The sequence below is a fragment of the Lemur catta genome, chromosome 14 (genome assembly GCF_020740605.2).
Source record: "Lemur catta isolate mLemCat1 chromosome 14, mLemCat1.pri, whole genome shotgun sequence".
Classification (NCBI taxonomy): Eukaryota; Metazoa; Chordata; class Mammalia; order Primates; family Lemuridae; genus Lemur; species Lemur catta.
This window is the reverse complement of record NC_059141.1, coordinates 28,229,494-28,247,111: the sequence shown is the minus strand read 5'-3', so window position 1 is coordinate 28,247,111 and position 17,618 is coordinate 28,229,494. Positions and strand designations below refer to the sequence as shown.

Below are 17,618 nucleotides of genomic sequence, written 5' to 3'. Positions count from 1 at the left end.
ATACTTGAAGATATTAAGGGTAAGGAAAATAAGGATAGGAAAAAATAAAACATAGCAAAAATGTATACTATCCAGTCTGTACAGTGACTAAATTTCATTCTGAGATTCTTAGTGCCCAAAGGAAAGAGGAAATCACAATCTATTACAAGTTTCACAGTATTTGTAACAAAAATCAAATGGATGTTTGAGAGAAGAATGCCTTTTCCTTATGTTGAGACCTGGCTGAAATTCTTTCCTTAAGTCCTACTGTTAAGGATATATCATCTCTGAATAGATAAAATAATGAATTTCATATGGCTCTTTTTTATAACAACTTTCATTTGGGGCTGTGTGTGTGTGTTTGTGGGGGAAGGTGTTATTTAACACATTAACTGCTGTGTGAGTTGTATTTAATTCACGCCAGTTTTGAGCCTGGGGCCTGGTGAAATATATGGGACTCACACGTCTCTTCACCTTAGAAGCCGTGTGAACTATTTTTCAAGTTGCATGTAATTCACACACAGAAAACAATAAAAAATAACAAATTTTTCATTAAGTTAGAAAGGATCGTTTTGTTTTCGAAGTTTTTATTCTATTTTCATAATAAAGCACCATGGCCCCAAGGAAAAAAATTTTTTTCTAGTGTGGCAGTCAATGTGTTAAAGATGTCAACCTTTCTAAAATGCCTTCAAGAATGCTACTTTTATTGAGTCTTAGAGACCCAGACTCTGGGCTTTTCTTTCACCGTCCTTTCCTTTGCCCTGGGGTTCCTTCAAGGGATAAATGGCTTGCATCATACCATCACCCCTCATAGAATTTTTATTTCCTATTTTCTACTTATTCTCTTGTCCTCTTCCTAATTGTTTTGCCACCTACATCCTAAAGACATTTCTCTTCTACTGCCCATTTGCCAGACCCTGCTGTACGCACTTTTAAAAAGAGAGAAAAACATAAAAATGCAAATATTTCTTTTATAAAACCTATGGAGTCATATTGAAATCGTCACTTCAAAACCTTTGTACCTAAGTACCGGTAATAGTCTCCTTACCTCCAGTGACTGCTATCTGAAAGGAACCTCTGAACACACAAAATAGAGGCGGTGAGGGTGTTTACTAGAATTCACTGAAACCAGATCCGCAAGTATCGTTTCCATGACAATCCGCCAGGACTTGGGAATCCATTCCTGATTCAGAGCCCACGGTAAAATGTCCAGCGCAGGGTTGTGTGTGGCAAAGGCATTTGCAGATCCCAAAGCCCAGAGGAACTGTGCTTTGTTGATCTGGCTTAAACAAAGACTCTACAAACAATACCCTCCAGTCCCTGTGCAGGTGGCAACCACCAACACTGTGGAAATTACAGCAAAGAAGGAAGGGACACTCTCAACGGTGCCTTGGTTCACCCTGAAGGGTGCTCTTATAATTCTCAAACCTCTCAGCTACTCCCATTTGATCTAACTTTTGTATAGATGAAGAAATGGTACCCAGAGAGCTCAGGTCACTTGCCCAAGTAATAAATAGCAGAGCTGGGGCAGGAGCCTGGCTGTGTGTTCCGCCACAGAGCAGGCTTTTTTTTTTTTCTGTCCTGCAATGTTTAAGGCATTTCTTTGGACTGTAAACGGGTTAACGTCTAGTTCCTGTAGATTAGGAACATTTGAATACCAAAAACATTTCAATTACTTTTCATATGGCCTATAAACTCATTAATAATGACTTTCTTAATTTGCCAGCATGAAGAATAAATAAGCCATGCCTGTGTATGTTTAAGTGCTAGAGACATAAGAGTAGCATGTGGCACCATTGTTGGAAAATAGAAATTCGGAATATTAAGGCATGGAGAGAAGGATGTTGGGTCATATATTAATAGCAGCTGCCAGTTCTTATTATCATCATTTTCAATACCGTTGGCCCTCTTTGGCATGCTGCAGCTTAAGAAGGATTTGTACATTTGGAGAATTGGTATATAAGTAGATGATGAATTCAGACAAAAACTTAGAATGGAGGCTGCTTGAGCTGATTAAGAACTCAGACCGGCCAGGCGCGGTGGCTCACGCCTGTAATCCTAGCTCGCTGGGAGGCTGAGGCGGGCGGATCGCTCGAGGTCAGGAGTTGGAGACCAGCCTGAGTGAAACCCCGTCTCTACTAAAAATAGAAATAAATTATCTGGACAACTAAAATATATATAGAGAGAAAAAATTAGCCGGGCTTGGTGGCGCATGCCTGTAGTCCCAGCTACTCGGGAGGCTCTGTAGTCCCAGCTACTCGGGAGGCTGAGGCAGTAGGATCGCTTCAGCCCAGGAGTTTGAGGTTGCTGTGAGCTAGGCTGACGCCACGGCACTCACTCTAGCCTGGGCAACAAAGTGAGACTCTGTCTCAAAAAAAAAAAAAAAGAGAACTCAGACCTTGCAGTCACATTGCCTGGGTCTGAATCTTGGTACCAGCACCACCACTTACTATTATGTGTCACCTGGGTCGGTGACTTAGCCTTACTAAGCCTCAGTTTTGTCATCTGTAGAATGGGAATGATAATACTGATTCCATAGGGTTGTTTTGAGGATTATGTGAGACGATGCCTATCAATAAAGCAAAATTCATAGCACATCGTGAGTGCCATATAAATGGTGGCTATTGTGACTGTCTGCCATCATACCCTTCAGCGGCCAAGCTGAGGCTCTGGAGGCTCGAGCACTTAGGCGTGGGCACTCTGGACCACAGTCACCATTTCAGGAGCACCCCTCAGTCATACTCCCCTCCTGTAGTGAGAAGAGTTGTTTCCTGTGCCCTCCCACCCCAACAGCCTCCTTAGAGACTTGCCTGGAAGATAATCCAACCCCACAGGGATAGAAAATAAGAAAGCTAAGCACAAGAAAGTAGAATATCTGGGAAAAAATAATAGTTACCAGGATTAACTACAGACACACATGCATGCAATATGTGGGCACACATGTGTGTGTGCCCAAAATAATAAAATGACAGGAAGCTAATCAGTTACTCTGCATAAAGGATGCTGCAGACAAGTCCCAACCTTACCAACACCCATCTCCAACATCCTTCATGGACAGTTACTGCTTCAACACAGCCCATAGCACAGTCTCACTCCCCTGCTTTGCAGGGGATACCTGGGATCCTCTGTTTCTCTTCTTTTCTGTCTCCTTGGCTGATACCTGAGACCCATCCTCCTTCTGTGATTTGTAACAAAGAAAGCCATTTTCCCACTGTCTGAACAGCATTCACTTTAGGCTTATTTATCACTTAAATCCCAGCTTGAAACTTAGACACCGTTTTCACAGAGAAGCAGTATTTGTACAGATGACTTTATTCTATAATACTGATTTGTAAACACAATCCAAACAATACTGATATTAGCAACATTTAAGAGCCTAATATTTATTGAGTGCCTATGTTTAAGCAAACACTGTCCTAAATACTTTACATATATTAAAGAATTTAATCCTCACAACATTTCAGTTTTACTGAGGGTCTCACAACTAGCAGGGCCTGGATTTAAATTCAGGCAGGCTGGCTCCAAAATCCACATACTACTCAGATATAATTTAGAGACTGCCTGTAGTCGAGGAAGGTGCTAGGTTAATTAAAAGCAAAAATTTTCCAGAAGAGAGCTTTACAAACACTAGATTTTATTACAGAGAACAGCTGTAGCAAGTCCTTTAGAAAAGGTGTAGATTTGCTTCTCTCTTAAAAAATTAAATTTAGAATTGTTTATCACTTGGTGATTCAAGTTCAAGTAATTGTGTTAAATTTGCAGGAAGTAATGATCCTTACAAAGAAAATGTATAACCAGATTAACATACACCCCTTTACCACCTAATATAAGATTTTCATCAGGGAACATTAGAAATGTGTTTATCTGCCAATTTATGGTTTCTAACTGCAAGACACTGTAGAAGCTCTTCAGGAATAGGGTAAAAACTTTCCTTCTATTTTCACTCCTTGGTCTTGTCCTGAAGACATATGACCTAAGTTTGACAAGATAGTTTCTTTGTCAGTAAACCACATCTTTGATCTTTGGTTACCATTATTCAGTTCCTAAATAACTTTTAACGTTCCACCTTATTCTTTCTTGTAAACCCACAGCAAATTATCTCCTGAGAGAATTGGGCACAGAATTGTATAGAATTCACTATATCATCTAAGATGCAAAAGGTACTAGTTTCCTGCTTGAAATGAACTTATTTCATTACAAACAATTGTCAATTTTATTTTGAGCATTAGTCCCTGCAAGATTGCTTTTTAATGGAATTATTACCATCTGGCATTAGTTCCTTTTGCATTCTAAAATAAAAACTGATGCCAAGAAAGACAGTGTCCCCTCTCTCCAGCTTACATCATCTCTGAGCAGCAGAAACAGGCTCCAGAAAAGCCTTATGATTTTCCTTTCCAAACATTGTTTTTCATAATGCCTGTAATTTGTCACTGGAAAATGCTTGACTTAGCTCAGAACTTAAATTTAAGTGGAATGTGGGAAACTCCATTTCTCTTGCTAAATTAAAATCAGAAGTTCTATGTCCAAATTAATTCATGTTGTATTTTAGTGGGTTCTGATGCTCACTGGTTGAATCCTATTTGCTCTTCGAAAAACAACAAGAAGTATGACCTGGAGAAACAGAAACAGTCCCAGAATAAAGCTCCTCTAGAGGAAAGCTGGGCTGATTTAGGCTAGAGAAGAGGATGTGAGGAAGGAGAAGTGCAAGGAATGAAACCTCAGTCTTCCTATATTTAATTATAGTAGTGTACTTTACTGAGCCAGATGCTGTGCTGAGTGCTTTCCAACTCTTATCTGATTTCATCTTTACCATTACTCTGAAAGACAGGTGTTGTCTTTTTGTCATTTAAGTACACTGAGGCTCAGAGAGGTTGAGTGTTTTGATGAGGTCACACAGCAAACAGGTGGTGGAGCTTAAGATTAAACCCAGTGTGACTCAGGAGGGCATGTTCCTAATCGTCATGTTATATGTATGAAGCCGTAGTGTAAGAGGACGTAAGTATTGCTTTTCCACTGTTACTGAGAGCAATTTCAGTGGGATGGAGCTAAGTTACACACAACAGAGTTTTTTCTTTTTTCACTTTTTATTAAGAGAAGTGCATAAAATACAATTTATTTGCACTTAGCACCCAGATCTTGGTTTCTAATACCATTCTTCAAGAAAATGAATCAAGTTTTCTTGAAGAAAGGGCTGGGGAGAAAGATCAGCCTGAGGGGGACAAGATCAGCCTGGAGCTTCTTATTGTGTCAGAAAGTAAGGAAGGGCTCAAAAGAAAACATGAGCAATGATGAGAGTAAGTAAGAGGAACACAAGAGTCAACTGGAAGAGCTCCCAATGGACACAGCAATAAAATAAATGAAGTAGTATTAAATTATAACCCACCCAAGGTATTAAATAAGTGTCCATGAGTTCATACTAACATAAGTAAAAGATAAATAAACAAATGGGGGAGAAGAAACAAATATCCCATGCAGAAGAATTCAAATAACTTATGTAAATTTTTCACCCTCAAGGAGGTACAACATAATTCCCCACTTCTTTTTTTCCTTTTCTTTTTTCTTTTTTTTTTTTTTTTTAGAGATGGGGTCTTGCTCTGTTGCCCAGGCTGTAGTGCAGTGGCACAATCACAGCTCACTGCAGCCTTGAACTCCTGGGCTCAAGCCATCCTCTTGCATCAGCCTCCCTTGTAGCTGGGACTTTAGGTGTGTGCCACCATGCTCAGCTAATTTTTTAAATTTTTTGTAGAGATAGATAGGATCTCGCCACATTGCTCAGGCTGGTCTTGAACTCCTGGCCTCAAGCTATCCTCCCGCCTCAGCCTCCCAAAGTGCTGGGATTACAGGTGTGAGCCACGATGCCTGGCCTATTCCCCACTCCTTAAGTATGAACTTGGCATAGTGACTTTCTTCTGAAGAGTATAGTATGGAAAGGAGTTTCAAAAAAAAAAAGAATAACTTTGCAGTGGGACATGGCAAACACTACCTCTGACGTGATCAGGGCCAACATCAACAGGGAGAAGCCACGTTGATAGTCTGTACCCTCGTTGTCATCTGATGAGAACGGCACATTCTGTTGTCTTCCTCCCCAAAACCCATAACGACAATCTGATTATGAGAAAAATAACAGACAAGTCCTAATTGAGGGACCTTCTACAAAATACCTGACCAGTACTCCTCAAAACTGTCAAGATGATTAAAAATGAAGAAAGTCTGAGAAACCGTCATAGCCAAGAGTAGCTTAAAGAGACGCGACAACTAAATGTGATGTGGTATGTCCGGTGGGAGTCTGGGAGAGAAAAAGGACATTAGGTAAAAACTATGGAAATCTGAATAAAGTATGGACTTTAATTAATAACAATGTATCAGTATTTGTTAATGAATTATGACAAATATACCAGACCTATTGGAAAATGTTAATAATAGGACAAACTTTGTATGGGGTATACTGTCTTTGTAATTTTTCTATAAATCTAAAGCTATCCTAAAATAAAAAGTTTATCAAAAAATAATGTACTTGAATAATTATCAAGTGAATGGGTATGTAACTGACACCCAGAATTGAAATACTGCCAGCACCCATAAATCTCTATTTCCCTTCTCAATTATGTCACCACCTTTCCCTCTAGGGAAAAATACTATTATAAATTTTAGGATAAGAACATCCTTCTTTGCTTTGTAGTTTTTCCACTAATATGCATTCCTAAGCTGTACAATTTAGTTTTGCCTGGTTTTGAAATTTATATTTATATAAATATAATCATACCGTATGTATTCTTGAATGTCTTACTTAAAATTTGTCTGTGTTGTTACATAAGTTAGCTTTTGCTGATTTATTTTCATTGCCATACAGAGTTACATTGTATGAATACACTAAAATTTATGTATACATTTTATTGTTGCTGGACATTTAGGTTTGTCTCTGGTGTAGGGCTCTGAAAAGGATTTTATTGCCATCAGATTTGTGGGACACTAAAATCTGTATTTCTGGTAGACTTTTTTTTAAAAAGAATATCCATTTACTTGAGGTAAGGGGTTTGAAAGCAGGAATGGCAACCCTGCTTAGGGACTACAGTCTAGACTGAGGAGGGTGAACAAGCCCAAGGCTGCTGCCTTTGCTTGGTTAACTGGTTAGGAGGCGGTAGGCTGTTCAAGGGACTCAAGACAATGGGAACCTTCCTTCCCAGAGACGTATGGACCAGCCTGTGCACCAGCTCCTTCACAGTTTCTCCAGCATTGTGCTAGCAATGTCTGGGGACCAAAGAGAGGGAACCCTGATCTTGCTGACAACTTCTTATGCTTTGAAGAGAATGAGTCTCTTGGTCAGGTTCCTGCCAAGGTGGCCATATAGAAAAAAGACAAAGTCTCCTTTGCCTTCACTCCTCCAGGCTCTTATAATCCAGGTTCCTGACTCAGGGAAGGGAACTTGCTAAATTTTCAAAGCTGACTAGCATTTTTTGTCCACAAGTACACACACACACACACACACACACAGACACACGCAGGAAGTGGAGAGCTAAGGTTGAGTCAAGGACAGCTGTTCTTATCTGGCCACCCTCACCATATTTCCCATGAGTGTCTTTGAACTAATTGTATTTTATTTTTAACAGAAGTATTTCTCAGGCCAGCCTGTTAAGCTTGTTTTTGCCTGGTATTCAGGTCATGACTTTTGTTTATGATTTAATTGGAAGGCAAACAAGCGTAGGCTATTGACAGACCAGAATCCCACCTTGGCCAGGCCTCTTCTGAGCTGGGTGACCCTTGAGCAAGTTACTTCCCCTTTCTGAACCTCAGTTTTCTCCTCAGTAAAAAAATAACAATAAAACTTAATTTTGCAAGTAGGTTGGATTTAGTGCAGAAATGTATGTAAAGTATTAACACAATTCCTGACACAAGAGGGAAAACTAATACATAATGAAGATTATTGTTGTTGATAATAAAAATACGATAACTCATCTATTAGTTCCTTTCGTAATTACACCTATGTTCAGACACTTTGCTAAATATAAGGTTTTAGAACACAGTTATAAAACATTACTCTGTGACGTTTAGCATTTTATATTTCCTATGCTAATCTGAATTCATAGCAGGATGAAAAATAAAGTCCAGTGTCAGCAAAAGGCTTTGGGGTTGTTCTCACTTCTGATTATAAGAGAAAATTTGTGTCTCTTTCCTTCAGGTTTATAATTGGAGACTTGTTGGACTCAGAAAACGACATCTTTGAGCAGTCCAAAGAGTACGACTCTCGTGGATCAGAGAACTCACAGAAGGCCTTCGACCACGGGACCGAGCTCATCCCGTGGTACGTGCTGTCCATCCAAGCTGACGTGCACCAGTTCCTGCTGCAGGGGGCCACAGTCATCCACTACGACCAGGACACACACCTGTCTGCCCGCTGCTTCCTCCAGCTTCAGCCTGACAATAGCACCTTGACTTGGAAAAAGCCCACCACCGCCTCCCCAGCCAGCACGAGAGCAAAACTTTGTGTGCTTAGTAACACAGCTGAGCCTGGGAAATTCCCGTTACTGAGCAGTGCTGCACTGAGTGGCCTGGTAGAGGGGGTCTTGGATCTGTTTTCAGTGAAGGCTGTGTACATGGGACACCCCAGCATAGATATACACACTGTGTGTGTTCAGAACAAACTGGGGGGCATGTTCCTGTCGGAGACTGGTGTGACACTGCTCTATGGGCTTCAGACCACGGACAATAGATTATTGCACTTCGTGGCACCAAAGCATACGGCTCAAATGCTCTTCAGTGGATTGTTAGAGCTCACTAGAGCTGTGAGAAAGATGAGGCAGTTCCCTGACCAGAGACAGCAGTGGCTGCGGAAACAGTACGTCAGTCTCCATCAGGTAAGGGCTGCGGCCGCCCTCTTTCCTCACAAGTGTAACTCTCAAGAACACACGCTTGGCGACTAGACCACTGGGGTCATGCTCCCAGCTCTGCCACTCGCTACCTGTGTGACCTTGGGCAGCTTTTACTTAATCTCTGGGTGCCTCAGTTTCCTTATCTATAAAATGTCAACAATATCAATACCTGCTCATAAGGTGGCTGTGAGAATTAACTAAATAAATATGTGCAAAGCTAGTGTGCAAATTCATATGTATAAAGAATAGTATCTATTCATAGTAGATAGATACTATGTAAGTAGATTTCTTTCGATTATTTTGTATGAAAATAGTGACCATGGTCATTGTGATTCTCACATTTTGGAAGAAACCATTTTCATTTACTCAAGGTTTCCATTGAAAGCACTGTAATCTGAATGCTTTTATTATTAATTGGTGATTAGCTGATACATTGGAAACCTTCCTTCTAGAAAGTGAAATCCCGTTTCATCACCTCACATGCCATGTGACTCCTGGAGAGTTATATAACTTACTGCATATTGCTGCCTAATTGTAGAACTTTTAAGGTTAAAAGAAACTTCCCCAAATGTGGGGTAATTCTTACGTGGAGTTCTTCCTCATCAGGTTTGTAGTGACAACAGCCCTTAGCAGGCAGATTTTCAGTAGGCTGCGTGAATTGAGTGAGTTTCTTATTTAGCCTAAATTATCAGGTACTTTAACACCCCAGCTGAGGGGTGGCAGAAGGGCTGGGCCAAAGGAAATGGTGAGAAGAGACATAGGCACAACAGGAGTAGCATGCTTCTGGGGGAAGGAGGGTACACACTGCTTGGAAATCAAGTCGTCACCCACCACCAGGTGACACTGTTGAAATGGCATTATCAAATGAGTTACATCAAAGTATTCGGTTTTTCTTTGCTATGTTTTTCCACCTTGATGGCAAAATATTATCATTTTTATTAGTGTCAGAGAACAAATAGAATTATGATTTAAATTACTCAAATGGCTAATTTATGTACTTTTCCCAGTTTTGACATGTTTCTGACAATTAAAAACATTTGTTCCCTGGGAAATGAGTCAAGGCATTATATATAACTCCCTTTCTTTCCCTTTTCCTCACACCCATGCAATGATTATGAGTAGAGATCGTATCTTGAATAACTAAGTTGATTAATTAATTAATAAATGGATAGGCCCATATGCACAATTACACTAATGTTACGAAGCACAAAGCCCGTTTTAGTTAACGCGTCTAAAATGGAAACCAAAGTACCTGCTTCCTGTGTACTCCCCAGTGAGCTTTCAGTACAGTCAGCTACTTGGAGGAAAGGTCTTCAGGAGTTGTTATGAATATTGATTTTTAATCACAACTATTTCTCAGCCTTCTAGAAACATGGACATACACCAAAGTCTTTGGGCTCAGTTACAGTCCCTGTCACAAAGCCTATGTGGTTTAGTTTCTCCATTTGTCTCCTTCTCAAGCTTATAACGTAAGTAACTGGCTTATCACATAAGACGTACTTGGTTTCTCATGCACCCCTGCAGCCTTCAGCTTTTGCTGAAGGAGGCACCAGCTGAGACCATGAACAGCAGACGAAGAGCTGAGAGTTGCTGCTGGAGCAGAGACAGAGTGACCTAGAGAAGACTCAGTCCCACCCAGTTGCAAATACATCTCCACCTAGCCCCACTGCATCTGGGCAGGACCTAGACATTGCAGGGTAAAGGCCAACAGCTCCATGTCCCTCTGTCACTTCTGAAATATAGTGATGTTCTTCCTCAAAACACTGTTCTACATGAGCCATTTGCAAAGTCAGGCAACATGCCCTAGAAACAGACACTCAAGATTTCTTTCCAAAGAAAAAAGTAGAAAAGGCCAACAAACTCATCATTGCCTCATCTTAGAGACCAGTTCCTAAATTGTCTCAGGGAGCACCAAAAAGATGCTAATTTGGTACTCAGAGAACAAAAGGTCAAATAAGTTTTCGTTAAATGTCCCTCTTGGTGATCATAATACATGTTAGCAAATTAAATCCTCTGAGATGCCCTAAACTACCAAAAAAAAAAAAAAGCTATTTAAATGTATCTATAAGTTAAAGAAATTTGTGAGAAGTCTTTTGGGTTTTTCCAAACTTCTGTTAACAGCTCTAGAAGAGCATTTTATTTCTTTATCCCCAGTTTTGGAAGTGTATATATAGATGCTAGAGTTCCCTTATGTAGTAAATGTATGTGAATTTACTTCAAATACCACAATTATTTTAGTACCACTAAATTTAAATTGATCTGATGGAAATAGTAACAAGAGATAACACAAAAGACAATAAGAAATAGTAATATTTGTAGTGGAGCCTAAGAAAAATACAGGCAAATCAAAGACAATAAACTGTGCACAGATGCTGATGTGGGATGTGGAGAAAAGACATATCATGAGCTTTGGCTCAAGATTATCCTGGACAGAGCTGAGGGCTGGTAATCCTGGGTATTTGAAAGGAGCTCTGGGAAGCTGAGGTTAAATACAGGGTTATCAGGTAAACATCTTTTGTTAGAGGCAACAGAAACAGATTTTGGCTATCTTTAGGGGGGAAAAAGGATGTACTCAAAGGATGCACATTATTGTAGCGGTCTTCAAAATGTCCTATGAAAAGTTATGCCATGAGGTAAAAATTTTTTATGTTTTTTTAGAAAGGGCGTCTTGCTATGTTGCCCAAGCTGGTCTTGAACATGTAGCCTCAAACAATCCTCCCACCTTGGCCCCCCAAAGTGATGGGATTATAGACATGAGCCACAGCACCTGGTCTTTTTGTGGTTTTAACTGACTTTTCCTTTTCTCTTATGGGGAGAATCATTGACTGCTGTTTAATTAATAAATCCCTACTGTTACTTACATGATGTTACACAGAGTTGCCTTATGAGCAATAGTTATAGTAAACTATCGCTGGCCCCTTGGGTGTGTTTTTGCTGCTCACAGCATCATGTCTTGCATGATGTTCTGAGTCTCATGGGTTCTATCTTTGGATTTTAGTCACTCAAGAGCATAGCAGCCCAACTATATGAGGAACTCCCCAGGGCTCTGTAAAGTGAATTTCTTGTGTGCCATGTATCCTACATTTCAAGCCAGACTGTCCCAGGTATCCAACTTGGTGAAAATCTACCTGGCATGATGAAATAGCAGACAAATAGAACTTGATTTTACTTAAATAGATTTACACCCTGCCCCCCTACCCCAAGACCTACAAAGCCCTAATTTGCAAAGTAAGTCTTAATGAATTTTCTTACAGTGGTAGTTCTGGAATATAACCTCTGAAACTGGGAAGGGAATTTTTTGTTCCCCAGATGATGTGTTAAAGCATGTCACTGAAACTCAGCAGCAATGTGACCAGGACAACAGGGGACATGACGAAACCCCCAACAGAGAGTCTTGAGAGTTATAAAACAGAGCCACTTGGGTGGCCAGATCATTATTCTTCTGTGGCTGCCTGTGCTCTTCCACCTCTGGGAATTTCCTGGGAGCCATTAATATATTTACTTCCACAGTGCTTGCTGCTTCCTTATGTGATCAGCATGTGGTTCTTTTACAGGAGGATGGACGGTATGAAGGCCCAACTTTGGCTCACGCTGTGGAGTTGTTCGGTGGCAGACGATGGAGTACTCGGAACCCCAGTCCTGGGACATCGGCAAAGAATGCCGAGAAGCCCAATATGCAGAGAAACAACACTCTGGGCATAAGTGCCACCAAGAAAAAGAAGAAAATCCTCATGAGGGTAGAGTGATATTTGTTTATTAAGCATCAAACCCAATCTTCCGGGACCATTGTGTATCGCACAAACCACTTCAGGTCATTTGAGTTGGGGACAAAGTGAGGCATAAAACAAAAGATACAAGGACCTACCATACACCTCTTGGGTGCCAGAGTCAGCACCAGGAACCAAGTCAACACTGGAGAAAAGACAGGGTCCACAGAAGGACATAGACATGTAGACAAACATGGTGCAATCTGAGTAAGAGTCATTGTTGAGTCACCTGCAAAGTGCTCTGGGAGCAGAAAGAAGGAAAATATAGGGCTGCAAGGCAACAACAGAGTAGTTGACAGATGGGTTTTGAAGGGTGTGTAGAAGTTTACCAGGCAAATGACATAGGAGAAAGCATCACCAGCAGAGGAGACAGCATAAAAGACTTAGCTTGTTCAGGGAAGCACATGCAGTCCTGGGTGGCTTGTGCATGGGAACTCTGGTGGGCGAGGAAGGGCTAGGAAAGAACAGGAATCACCTGTGAAGGTCTTAGAGGCCAAAATACTCGTGCAGAACACAATTGAAATATATTAGCACTATATATTATAAATTATATTATGTTATCTATATTATCACGATAACATGGTAATATATTTGCTTCATGGCTGTCTAGAAAAAGTCCCATGCTTTGCATATGGGAGGCCTTGATGCTGAAGTTGAACTTTATCTGCTTCAAGATTCTGTCTGTACACAGAGACTCCAGGGTTGTGTCCCTCCCCTTGTCTGCCTCCTTCCCCCGAGGAGTGCTGCTTTATAGTGAAGAACAAACGAGATAATATAATGTGAGAATACTTGGCCTTAATGTAGGTCATCACCGGTTTCACCAGGGGGAGGCTCTGCTGAAGGTGGGTAGGTCAGAAAACAGAGACCTGCCTGAACTAAAGCAGTGACGGGGGAGAAATACTGGCTGGGAACCATTGTGAGCTTTGTGTTCCAGGGTGAGAGCGGAGAGGCCACTGATGATGAGATGGCCACTCGGAAGGCCAAGACGCACAAAGAGTGTCGAGGCCGGAGTGGTTCTGATCCTCAAGACACTAATGAACAAGAAGAATCAGGTAAAGGAGCGTGTGCACATCTGAGATTTTTAGTTTTTAATTTTATAGGAAAAAAATATATGTTTGTTTTAAATTGTGATTTAAGCACTGTGAGCATTCTTCACAAAATTCTTTATTTTAACCAGATGAAATCCAACAGGTACTTCTGCAAGCATAGTGTCCTTGGAAGAAAATTCTCATTAATTAATTTGCTACTGTTGACAGAGAATATTACATGTACGTGGTACAATTTGATGGATTAGACCAGTGATTCTCAACCCTAGCTGGATATTGGAGCTTTAAAAACAAAATCTGGATGTTCTGACTATACCTAAGACCAACTGATTCAGATATTCTCTGGCTGGGACCCAGGCATTGTATATTTTTGAGGCTCCCCAGATGGTTCTAATGTGTAGCCAGTTGAGAATTCACCAGATTAGTCCATTCATAAAAAATAGTTTGATGTATAGAAATCAGCTGCATAGATTGGTTTGCTCAGACATCCAGAAGCCTCTTTGCTTTGTATGTGGTTTCTGAGGGAAAGTGTAACCTGAGCCATTGTCTCTTCTGTCTTTCATCCCCACAGAGGTGAATGCCATCACTAGCCCTCCCAACCCCCTCCCTTCCAGAAGAGCCCACTCTCTGACCACGGCTGTGTCCCCCATCTTGGCTGCTGGGACGCCATCTCCCATCAGGCCAGTGTCCTCCCCTGTGCTGTCTTCTTCAAACAAGAGTCCGTCCAGGTGGGGCCTTAACATGATGAAACAGAAGGACCCTTCACATCATTCCAGTTGTGTGGAAGGCATATTCTTCCATTGTCTATGTAAAGACTGTCTCACATTTTGACTTACAGTTAGATTGAAAACCGGCAGATTTTTAAATGATCCTACTTTTCCTGATTTTATACTTCTACCTTCTCATATTACTATAGTTGCTCCTAATTACTTGAGAGACCAAGCCCTCAAGGGTTAGTAGTAGTAAAAAAACTCACGCTGTGATTCTTTAAATCACATTGTCCAATATGGTGACTGTCCGATATAGTAGCCACTAACCACATGTGAGTATTTAAATTCAAATTTAAATTAATTAAAATTAAAGAAAATTTAAAATTCAGTTCTTCAGTCATAGTAGCTATATTTCAAGTGCTCCAAGTGGATAATGGTTACTATACTGAACAGTGCAGATAGAGAACATCTCTATCATTGGAAAAAGTTCTATTGTTCTGTTGGGTAGCACTGCTCTAAATGAAGAATAGATTAAGTTTTAATGTAAGCTACTTGACCCTTTGCTAAAATTGATGAAATATATTTAATACTCTTCTCATATATAAGTTATACACGTCTGGAGAAATGAATGCCTGTACTGCAGCAAGTTGGATATGTTTAGATATAATTTTAAAGCTGGTAATATAGTAAATTACTCCATGCAAATTACAGATTTGAAACAACAGTTACCCTCTCAGAAGAAGAAATAATATTAAAATGAAAGCCTTCCAAAGGGAACCAGAATGCCACCCCATCTCCTTCTCTCCTACATTAAAGTTTAAGAAATGTAGAGGTTCCTGAGAGAACCAAGATAAAGGGAGGAGGAAATGGGTCTGAGCAGAAATTGGCTTTGGAAATGTTAACTTCACACACATAAACTCTCTCTCTCTTTCTCTCTCTCTGTCTCAGTCTCAGAAGCTTGTTATTGATAAGAACCACACAGTAAACTATCTTTTAAAGGGAAGAATTCTTTCACAATATGAATTAATGAACTTATAATTTATACTTCATACATTCGGATTCTTCAGTTGGTGAAAATTAGCCAAGGGTATATGAGAATTCTTTGTACCACTCTTGCAACTTTTCTGTAAGTTTAGATTTATAACAAAACTAAAAGTTACAAAGACTCAGAATTACTTCTGATTATACATTATACATGATTATATTATGATTGTACATTATGTTTTCAGCCTACGTAGTATCCTGAGTAAATGAAATAGCGAGATGATCTGGATTGAATGGCTTTACCCTTTCTTTCAGTCACTCATGAGTACAAAAAGAAAGGACAGAGTAAGGGAGAAAAATCCTTTAAAAGAGAAACTAACATACCAGATGCAAGATCAAAGGGCCAACCACAGGAAGACGGGGTCAGTGCCCACTCACGTATTCTAAAACAAAGAAAAGACAAGGCAGCAGAGGAAAGATCAGCCCAAATGCTGTTAAAGGCAAAAGAAAAGTCTGAGTCCTAAGTCTAGTAGGAGAAAGAGTAGACAAATAGAGTTTGCTAGAGTCAGAGGGAGATGGATTCCTACAGACAGGAACAAACCTGCAACTAGAAGGAAAGAAGACAGGGAAATTACTATACTTGTGTAAATGCATTGCAAATGGTGAAGCCACCTTTTTCCTCTTCCTGAACCTCCACTTTATGTTTCCCACACAACACTGAGTACCAACAACCCACAGTCTATGCCCAGAAAGTCCTACAAATCTATCAGTTTGTAGTTCTCTCCCATTGAGGGAAGTGACCTTCAGATGTCAACACAAAATCATTTTCCATGAGTGAACATTGTTAGCAGGATTGCGAGTAGACTGGCTAGTCCTTATGCTGTTCTCTACACTTATTTATGTTTTTGAAATATTTCAAAAATTTAAAAAAATCTAAGACAAAAACAGAAAAAAAGAAAGATTCTGTTCATTGATTTAACTAAAAAACATAATCAAAACATTTCTCATACTATTCTGTCAGGGAATCAGTACAGAAAATAAAAAATGTGAAAAAATGAGACTGAATTTTTGACCAAGTGGACTGATATTTTTATATTGAATAGATGCAGCCTTGGCAGGTACAAATATAATCCCAGGCAGAGTTGGCTTTTTTCCAATCTTAATATTTTTCTGACTCACATTTTCCATTAATATTTAAAAGCTCTTCCCTCTTTTCATCTACAAGCTAGTTAAGAAAGGAAAAAGGAAAGACATTGATGCACTCAAAATTTTCTTCTTAAATGTGTTTCCATAATTTAGAATATAGAAAAGAATATGCATTATTTCCCATAGATTATGATTGATTAATCTTGGGCCCTTTTTTAAAGAGACTTTTCTTCAGAAAAACTGAGGAATTTTGCCCATTGATCTGTGATTTCCAAGAATTGTTTTGATTAGTAGAGTAGTACTATCCTCAGCCTTGTGCTCTTATTAAATTGGCTGGCAACATGAAGTCATTTCTATATATGATATGATTTATTTCCTCTGACACACTATAGATTAGGAGAGGTGAAAAGAGAGTATGGGAAAATAGCTTCAAGCTTAAATGACTTGCAGTCCATCTCTTTGCTCGTATTGCTATTCAGAGAACGTCTGGTGGGGCAGAGTGACAAAGTAGCCCCGCCATTGTGCCCACGGACGCCTTGTCTTTGTTGCAGTGCTTGGAGCAGCAGCAGCTGGCATGGGCGGGTCAAAGGAGGGATGAAGGGATTCCAGAGCTTCATGGTTTCAGACAGCAACATGAGTTTTGTTGAATTTGTCGAGCTGTTCAAATCATTCAGGTATGCCATATGCTTCCTTCTTACCCTTCCTCAGGCCCACATCTCTGTACCGATACTCACGTGGGGTGTTTTCCCTTCCTCGCTCAGTGTAAGGAGCCGCAAAGACCTGAAGGATCTCTTTGACCTCTACGCAGTGCCCTGCAACCGATCGGGGTCCGAGTCGGCCCCACTCTACACCAACCTGACAATTGACGAAAACACCAGTGATCTTCAGCCTGACCTAGGTTTGTGTAACATTTTAGGATTTCCCTTTGAGATCTTTCTGTCTAAGAATGAAGGTCCGAAATCCAGTCTCATGAACTGTCAGCCTGTCCCACATGGCGTGCTGTTACCAGAACAAGATGAAACAGTTAGAGAATTATTTCAAGGTGTCACAGGGCAGGTGCTATTGGCATTTTGGACAAGGAAGTTCATTACTGTGTGGTTCTGCCCATGTAGTCCAGGA

General features: G+C 40.3%; 1 protein-coding gene across 1 annotated transcript in view; it reads left to right on the top strand.

Moving 5' to 3' along the window:
- Positions 1 to 17,618, top strand: part of PLCE1 (phospholipase C epsilon 1) — a 249,379-nt gene that overhangs the window by 174,054 nt on the left and 57,707 nt on the right. Inside the window, exons 7-12 of the mRNA XM_045568895.1 lie at positions 8,156 to 8,831; positions 12,401 to 12,583; positions 13,548 to 13,665; positions 14,231 to 14,387; positions 17,051 to 17,173; positions 17,261 to 17,397. Of these exons, the coding sequence (XP_045424851.1) occupies positions 8,156 to 8,831; positions 12,401 to 12,583; positions 13,548 to 13,665; positions 14,231 to 14,387; positions 17,051 to 17,173; positions 17,261 to 17,397 (1,394 nt within the window). The remainder of the gene's footprint in view (positions 1 to 8,155; positions 8,832 to 12,400; positions 12,584 to 13,547; positions 13,666 to 14,230; positions 14,388 to 17,050; positions 17,174 to 17,260; positions 17,398 to 17,618) is intronic.